Source organism: Salvelinus alpinus, chromosome 30, assembly GCF_045679555.1.
Source record: "Salvelinus alpinus chromosome 30, SLU_Salpinus.1, whole genome shotgun sequence".
Classification (NCBI taxonomy): domain Eukaryota; kingdom Metazoa; phylum Chordata; class Actinopteri; order Salmoniformes; family Salmonidae; genus Salvelinus; species Salvelinus alpinus.
In genome coordinates, this window is record NC_092115.1 from 2,560,436 (window position 1) to 2,569,972 (window position 9,537).

General features: G+C 42.8%; 1 protein-coding gene across 3 annotated transcripts in view; it reads right to left on the reverse strand.

The window, feature by feature from the left end:
* LOC139559799 (casein kinase I-like) overlaps positions 1 to 7,535 on the reverse strand; it is a 73,609-nt gene extending 66,074 nt beyond the window's left edge. Inside the window, exons 1-3 of one of the 3 annotated variants that reach the window (XM_071376157.1) lie at positions 7,339 to 7,535; positions 3,196 to 3,262; positions 1,830 to 2,656 (exon numbers count right to left, since the gene is read on the reverse strand). In XM_071376157.1, coding sequence (XP_071232258.1) covers positions 1,830 to 2,060 — 231 coding nt within the window. In that variant the 5' untranslated portion in view covers positions 2,061 to 2,656; positions 3,196 to 3,262; positions 7,339 to 7,535. The remainder of the gene's footprint in view (positions 1 to 1,829; positions 2,657 to 3,195; positions 3,263 to 7,338) is intronic. The other 2 variants (XM_071376156.1, XM_071376159.1) reach the window with 2 other exon arrangements.
* Between the last annotated feature and the right edge of the window lie 2,002 nt (positions 7,536 to 9,537).

Sequence of the window (9,537 nt, forward strand, 5' to 3'; positions counted from 1 at the left end):
CTCTCTTGGCTAAAAGAGGAAAGACTGCGTCACTTCTTGTTTTTATAAGAAACAATGTGTTGGAAATTCCAAATTGTTTGCAATTTGCCAACTTACAAACAGCACTGACAAACACACACTTACCCCACCAGACATGCCACCAGGGGTCTTTTCACAGTCCCCAGGTCCAGAACAAATTCAAGCAAACACACAGTATTCTACAGAGCCACGGAACTCCCATTTTACCTCACAGCACTTGTCATCAAGGCAAAAGATGGCTACTTTGAAGAATCTCAAATATATTTTGAATTGCTTAACACTTTTTTGGTTACTACATGATTCCATATGTGTTATTTCATAATTTTGACGTCTTCACTATTATTCTACAATGTAGAAAATAGTAAAAAAACAGTCTTACTCCAGTAAGACTGTCATTGGCTAATGGGATCCTAATAAATATCCTAATAGATAATAAATATCCTAATAAATCCTAATAAATATAAAATGCAAAAGGAACGTAAGGCTTCATCAGCGAGTCACAAACAACTTCGCTGGAAGTAAGCATTTAGAAAAAACATAGCTACTTAATCATTTGAAAACCTTAACATTTTACAACATATGAGGCTTTTTTCTTTTTTAAATTGACCTTGCTTCAAAGTAGCCTAGGCAAAATCTGACCACATCCGTGGAGGAAATTATTTTATAACCAGTAGTCTATTTCTCTGACGTTCTATTGGTTGTCAACTTTCTTTCCTTGTCCGGCAGCCAATCACACGTAGCCTACTGCCTTGTGTGCATTGTTGCAGTCGTTTTTTTTTTGCGAACAGCGATTGAGTTAAATTATTAGCCTAAATGACTATTTAATCTACCGATCACCTTAGGAATAGTAGGTCAACTTACATAAATCCGCAAATGTGACGAACGTTTTATTATTAAGGTGTATTTAATGGTGAAAATTAACATCCCCTTGAAAATCATGTGCTGCCTATTAGACATGGGCAGTATAGGATATACATGTATTTATGGAATTTGGAAATAGCCACAGGATATATTTGCAAGAATGGCATTTCACTGTACATTGTGACATTAAAACTAGATTCCACCCCCCCCAAACTGTCAACGTGGAAACTATTTCGTTGAAGTTTGTCAATACACTTTAATATCTGTAGCTATTTAAGTAAATACCTGCATGTCGACTTGTGCGTTAGGAGATATATCAGATCACGTTATTTCACCGTTCACATTACTTTACATTATGAAGCTTACTTTGTAAACTTGATCAGGGACGTGCAACTATAGTTTTCCTTCCAACACTTCCTTCGGCCGCCTTTCCTTCCAGTTCGTTTGCACTCGTTAGCATATTTCTAACAAATTCACTATTACTTGTGCTAATTTTATCACCCAAATGGCTTTTCTATTTTTGGGTGCCCACTTCTGTACGAAAACTGTAATAGCTTAAATTCCGGAGTGAGAGAAGGACGGTATGAACATCTGGATACAACCTTACCACCTATACACGGGCTAGTGATTTTACTGTTCGTTACTCGTCTTGTTGGCTGAGGAAAAGTACATGTGGACATTTATTCTAACATGGTCAAAGTGTGCGGTAAGGACACACGTCATTGCATGTTCTGTTCATAAGAATTACCATAGTCTAAAATGTGATTTCTGTCATTCTGAGCACCACGGGTAGATGCCCTAATCAGGTTACGCAGTCATGCATATGGGTACAGTACATTTCTGAAATGTACGGTAAATTAAAATGCTGCCGATTAAATGTCCGGTGCCACATGTTCCTAAAGGAAACCCTGGCGTGTGTGTGTGTGTGTATCTGTTAGTGTTCGTCTCACCAGTTTGATGGCCACATATTCATTAGTGTACAGGTTCTTCCCGAGGCGAAGCTCTCCAAAGTTCCCACAGCCGATCTTCTTCCCGACCCGGAAGTTAGGGCCCACCATGAGCACCCCGGAGTTGCTCCCCGAGCTGCGACTGCCATGCCCCGACCGGCTCCCTCCGGACTTCGACATCTTCTTCCCTTCCTCTGCCTCCCCCTTTCCTCCTCCTCTCTTGTCAAAGTCCATAAGTTTGTGGTACCCTGGCCTCTCCACGATCACTCCACTGCCATGCAGTCCTCAGAGCCGCCAAAACATCCAGCAGACCGGCAGCGGACGTGGAGGGGAACAGAGCACCTCACACTGAGCAGGGGGTAGTCCTGAAAGTGTGTCTGCATATCATGTATATTTAGCCCATTGACTTCCAACGGTTGAGCCGATACCTACTAATTAAACCAGCAATAGTGAGAGTAAAGATCTGGTGAATTGATCCGGATCGGGCAGCCGTCTTCACGGTCTCTCCTCTCCTGGTGGTCTGGGAAGCTCTCCCTCTCTTCTCCAATCACCGGCAACAAAGCTGTATCTCAACCCAGGACTGGACTCGCAGGCTCACACAAACAAAGTACACTATCCTAGCTAAAGGTAGAAAGAAAGGCTCTCCTAGCTAAAGGAAGGAAGATGCTCCTGGCTGTGTGGTTGATGTGGGCGTTGTCCTCCAGCGCCCACTCCTGGTGAGGTTGTGAAGGCGCAGTCATTCCCAGCGGTCTGATACACCTGGTGGAGCGGTGGTCTGGGAACTCTGATTGGACTGAGACAGAGCAGCTCTACCGCTCACTGAAGAACACCTGGGGAAAGAGACGAGACAGAACGTTAACCAACCATTTCAAATCTGGGGATACTGAATTCATCTACAGGTTGGCACGCACACATAATAGGCTAACAATGCTATATTAACAGGCTAACAATGCTATAGTAATAGGCTAACGATGCTATAGTAATAGGCTAACAATGCTATAGTAATAGGCTAACAATGCTATAGTAATAGGCTAACAATGCTATAGTAATAGGCTAATAATGCTATAGTAATAGGCTAACAATGCTATAGTAATAGGCTAACAATGCTATAGTAATAGGCTAACAATGCTATAGTAATAGGCTAACAATGCTATAGTAATAGGCTATATAATTCTAGGCTAACAATGCTATAATTCTAGGCTAACAATGCTATAATTCTAGGCTAACAACGCTATAATTCTAGGCTAACAATGCTATAATTCTTCAACCATGTGAAAACAGAAGTTGAAGTAAATAAAAGCATTATTTGTTTAGTTTTGTTGGTGAATTGACATTCAGAAGAACGGTATTAGTTTGTTATTCTAAGTACCGCGTTGTCCTCAGGAATCAGCCACTATACTCTCGGTAGGCATTCCAGGAAGGAACTTCTTGTGAAGCTAAAAGATAAAACTGAAGTTGCAAATAACTACAATAACAAACAGTGTTGTATTAATCCAGGCTAACAAACCCACACTCAACTGAATCAGGCGTAACTTCTACCACAGTCAACATGCATGGCAACGTCCTTAATCGGATATTCCCTATGAGTCCTGGTCTAAAGTAGTGCACTATGTAGGGAATAGGGTTCCAGCCCTGGTCTAAAGTAGTGCACTATGTAGGGAATAGGGTGCCATGTGGCAAACCTCCCTCCCACGACAGAGCAATACAGAGCTGTATTCCAGATATAGGCCCTACACACAGACACGTGATTTCTACAAACTCTTGTCTGAGCACAAGTTTGAACTAAACCCAGCAACTAGAGAATCTGAGGTCAGGTGAACAAATTACCAAAGAACAGAAATCACTAGAAAAGGACTAGTTGTCTCGTAATAATACCAAGCACAGCAGTAAAAAACCAACGTCAACACAAACCTTTCACTGGGTGGGAAGTAAAAAACAACACCAACAAAACTTTAACCAAAATACACATTTTCCTGATTGGTTAGCTAATTCTTATAAAAGAGAGAAGATAATCCAGGACAGAGGAAGTCTTGCATGTCGAAAGACCCCAGTGTTGTAACTTTAATGGGTTACAGAGTTAATGTTTAAGTTTATTCATCGAGCTGTATCTAAAGATATTTTCTTTACAGTTATTTACTATGTAATTGTATTAGAATTTGTATGTTGGAGATTGAGAGAACTACATACATATTTTGTACTGGTTAGTATTGAATTACGCTTTTGACTGCAAGTTCCAGAATGCCTTGCGACAGGAAGTAGAGAGAGAATGCACTAGTTATGTGCAAGGGACAAGTGATTATCCTGACTTTTCGCTAGCATCTCATTATTCATTGTTCTGTAGAATCTAAAGTTGTTAAATGTAACGTGAACAAGTATTATTACTAAAAGAAGCTTTCATATCAAACCCGACGTCCCGAGTCATTACTTTGAAGATAGTTATTCTAAAACCCGGAGCATCTAAAGTCTGATTTTTAGAAACGAGAGCCCATCCTGCAGTTATACCTGTAATCATTTAGCAGTGGCCGGACAGAGAGGAACAAGGCCTCCATATAACATCTTGACAGACAGGGAGGAACAAGGCCTCCATATAACATCTTGACAGACAGAGAGGAACAAGGCCTCCATATAACATCTTGACAGACAGAGAGGAACAAGGCCTCCATATAACCTCTTGACAGACAGAGAGGAACAGAGAGGAACAAGGCCTCCATATAACATCTTGACAGACAGAGAGGAACAAGGTCTCCATATAACCTCTTGACAGACAGAGAGGAACAAGGTCTCCATATAACCTCTTGACAGACAGAGAGGAACAAGGCCTCCATATAACCTCTTGACAGACAGAGAGGAACAAGGCCTCCATATAACCTCTTGACAGACAGAGAGGAACAAGGCCTCCATATAACCTCTTGACAGACAGAGAGGAACAAGGCCTCCATATAACCTCTTGACAGACAGAGAGGAACAAGGCCTCCATATAACCTCTTGACAGACAGACAGAGAGGAACAAGGCCTCCATATAACCTCTTGACAGACAGACAGAGAGGAACAAGGTCTCCATATAACCTCTTGACAGACAGACAGAGAGGAACAAGGCCTCCATATAACCTCTTGACAGACAGAGAGGAACAAGGCCTCCATATAACCTCTTGACAGACAGACAGAGAGGAACAAGGCCTCCATATAACCTCTTGACAGACAGACAGACAGAGACAGACAGGAACAAGGCCTCCATATAACCTCTTGACAGACAGACAGGGAGGAACAAGGCCTCCATATAACCTCTTGACAGACAGACAGGAACAAGGCCTCCATATAACCTCTTAACAGACAGAGAGGAACAAGGCCTCCATATAACCTCTTGACAGACAGACAGACAGACAGACAGACAGGAACAAGGCCTCCATATAACCTCTTGACAGACAGACAGACAGACAGACAGGAACAAGGCCTCCATATAACCTCTTGCTTCTGACATAATACATCTGATCGTTTGAGACGGATTGAGTAGCAGGGTTGTAATCAATTCCATTTAAATTCCAGTCAATTAAGGAAGTACACTGAAATTCCTGTTCAGTAGTAACATTTGAAATAAGGGTTTACTTTCTGAATTGACTGGAATTGAAATTGAATTGACCCCAACCCTGCAGAGTAGAATCATCACAACACCACAGTATGACTCAAATGCAGACCTTCCTCCATGTGCAGCGGACTTCTGTGGTGTGCAGCAAAGCCACAAATTGTGCCATCCACATCCAGGCGAGTAGGCCTTACTCTAGAGAAGTATGGGGTTACTTCATCTAACTTTCACTGTGTTGATGACACATTTCAGACTGTTTAGGGGTCGCTTGTGATTAGGGCTGAGAAGACACCAGGATTGTGATACTCGTTAGTATAGTGGCAAGGAAACAAAACACGAATCGGCGTTAACTTCGTTGGGAAAACAGCCCTAATGTTGGAAACAAACACAAATATGTTTGCATCCATAATCACATTTATTTCCAAAGCTATAGCACCCAATAGTTTACATACAGCAGGTTTTCAAAGGACCATAAAGTTCATTTTTGCCATGGGGGGAAAAAAATAGTGTTTCACTGGTATGTCACAGCCCTACTTGACTCTGTTGGTCTCACATCATAATAACCAAGAAAGCACTGCCAGGGGAATCCACCGTCTTCATTAAGCCTCTAAATGTAATATCTATGTGGTTTTAGGAATAAGACTTCTGTGCTACTGCCAGTGGGGTAACAGCCAAAATACAGCTATTGGTTTAGAGAGAGTGGCAAGGGCAAAGACTGGGGAGTAGATTCTAGCAGAACATTATGGTCCTTGCTAAAACATTGTGATATGTTTGCAAGCCTACCCACAGCTTTGAAACTACAGTAGCAAGTTAGTTTGCACGTATGAATATACTAACATAGACAGCAACCAAACAAGTAGACATTAAGCTCAATACTACCTAGATTAGCTTGATTTTCAGTAGATTGCATCTAGGTTGCTGGAATACACTCTTGCTGTAAAGGTTTTGGTCATAATAGGCAAGTTAGCAATCGACTTATGTCCACGATAACTAACTAGTACCTGGCTAGCTAGCCCAGTTAGTCAAAATGATTGTGTGATGTGCGTATCTGTTTGGCATTACCGATACACCATTGTATTAAACTAGTTATTAAAACCTGACTTGATTCATTTTTTAATTACCCAGGTAATGTATCGTTTAGGGCTGTGTTTACACAGCTTCAACAAGCTAACCACGGCACCGGGGATAAGCTAGCTAGGCCTGATACACTTCACCTGCTCTCCTAGTTACTTATGGTTAACGTTATGTTACCTAACGATAGCCAGCTAAATTAGCAAGCTGTCTTCCTGTCATTGTCGTCGTAGTTGACAGTAGATTATATAACAGCTATAACGTTAGAATTATAAAAGCAAAAATAGAAGTTATAAGATTTAGCTAGGGTTTTGCAAAGAAAGTTCACGTTAGGGTTAGCAGTAACTGGTGTCGCAGCTAAGTTAATTAGCCACCTAGCTAAAGTTAGCTATGACAGGCAGATTCACCTTTGGTTAATTTATGTTAGCAAGTTCTTGCTACGTCAACCAACTAACGTTAACTTAGTTAGCCAGTTACCTGCATGGGATGCCTAGTTAGTTAGCCAACCTATCAACATGCAATTACCGTAATATGTACATTTGGCTTTGCTAACTAGCCTACCTACGGTAGATATCACAAGATTCAGGAAGTTAGCTAGCTACAATGTTAGTATTTAGCAGTTGATTTGTCGCTGTGGCCCCAGCGAGGCAACTTTTGTACGGTGAATTGTCGATGGTAAATAAAAGTGTAAAGAGGGAAAAAAATGATGTTTAAAAATGAGCAGCAACATGAACATTTCCCAAGTACCCAAAAAATAATACGGCAACTCCTTAATCCGTACTTTACCGTCGAGAACGATGCACATTTCCTCCAACACATCAACATTTTTTGCAAAACAAACGAAGAGACTAAATCGTTTACCTTCTCCTGTTCTGTTTTAAGACACGGAAATTCCAAATGCAATGTTTATGTAATTTTCTTCAATTTTACTCCTCTCTCTCCTTGCCTGTCGTCTCTTTAGCTAAGTCTCGCCACTGCCGGTAAAAAGAAGAAGGCAACAAACTGAACAGAACATTTTGCTACAGCTGCGCTGTTCATCACCAGTCCAACCTGTGTGAAGATAGCCACAATAACGATTATCCACAATAGTGGAATTTGCGGTTCGTCTTCAAAATAAAAGTCTCACATTGAAACTGATCCACACAGATACTGTACAAATGGTGGAATAATGTCATATTTGGACTAGATAATGCTTAACAAGGTTGGATTGTTGTTAAATAGCTAAAGCATAAATACAATAATTAAATATTTTGACAATAAACAATACAAAAAAGTTTAAATTCCACTGTGGCTGTATTAAACTGCATAATTGTACTGGGGGCATACACATCTTCACTGTAGAGCCTTGCATATGGAGTGTGTACACATGAAATGGGGTATCAGCCTACTCAGTGACACCCACAGAACACAACTATTAGGAGAATGTTCCATCAACAACCTACACAGAACAGGGTTGCCATGTTCTCAGAATGTTCCATCAACAGCCTACACAGAACAGGGTTGCCATGTTCTCAGAATGTTCCATCAACAGCCTACAAAGAACAGGGTTGCCATGTTCTCAGAATGTTCCATCAACAGCCTACACAGAACAGGGTTGCCATGTTCTCAGAATGTTAAGATAACACTGTTCTAGACACGTTTCTGTGTATCAGTTGTCAAGACGTCGCCTGATGCTCCCAAAGAAATGGTCCCAAAGTGGGTCTCAAACCCAAAGCCACCAGCACCAATGATAAACGCCCTAATCACTGTCCCAATGAGGGATATCTTGAGGGCATGTGCTTTTTGAGCCAGTATAGTTAGGCCCTGTCCTGAAGAAACCCCTAACCCCTCCACCCCAGTATAGTTAGGTCATGTCCTGAATAACCCCTAACCCCTCCTCCCCAGTATAGTTAGGCTCTGTCCTGAATAACCCCTAACCCCTCCTCCCCAGTATAGTTAGGCCCTGAATAACCCCTAACCCCTCCACCCCAGTATAGTTAGGTCCTGTCCTGAATAACCCCTAACCCCTCCTCCCCAGTATAGTTAGGTCCTGTCCTGAATAACCCCTAACCCCTCCTCCCCAGTATAGTTAGGCCCTGTCCTGAATAACCCCTAACCCCTCCTCCCCAGTATAGTTAGGTCCTGTCCTGAATAACCCCTAACCCCTCCTCCCCAGTATAGTTAGGCCCTGTCCTGAATAACCCCTAACCCCTCCTCCCCAGTATAGTTAGGCCCTGTCCTGAAGAAACCCCTAACCCCTCCACCCCAGTATAGTTAGGGCCTGAATAACCCCTAACCCCTCCTCCCCAGTATAGTTAGGCCCTGTCCTGAATAACCCCTAACCCCTCCACCCCAGTATAGTTAGGCCCTGTCCTGAATAACCCCTAACCCCTCCACCCCAGTATAGTTAGGCCCTGTCCTGAATAACCCCTAACCCCTCCTCCCCAGTATAGTTAGGCCCTGTCCTGAATAACCCCTAACCCCTCCTCCCCAGTATAGTTAGGCCCTGTCCTGAATAACCCCTAACCCCTCCTCCCCAGTATAGTTAGGTCCTGTCCTGAATAACCCCTAACCCCTCCTCCCCAGTATAGTTAGGCCCTGTCCTGAATAACCCCTAACCCCTCCTCCCTAGTATAGTTAGGCCCTGTCCTGAATAACCCCTAACCCCTCCTCCCCAGTATAGTTAGGCCCTGTCCTGAATAACCCCTAACCCCTCCTCCCCAGTATAGTTAGGCCCTGTCCTGAATAACCCCTAACCCCTCCTCCCTAGTATAGTTAGGCCCTGTCCTGAATAACCCCTAACCCCTCCTCCCCAGTATAGTTAGGCCCTGTCCTGAATAACCCCTAACCCCTCCTCCCCAGTATAGTTAGGCCCTGTCCTGAATAACCCCTAACCCCTCCTCCCCAGTATAGTTAGGTCCTGTCCTGAATAACCCCTAACCCCTCCTCCCCAGTATAGTTAGGCCCTGTCCTGAATAACCCCTAACCTCTCCTCCCCAGTATAGTTAGGCCCTGTCCTGAATAACCCCTAACCCCTCCTCCCAGTATAGTTAGGCCCTGTCCTGAATAACCCCTAACCCC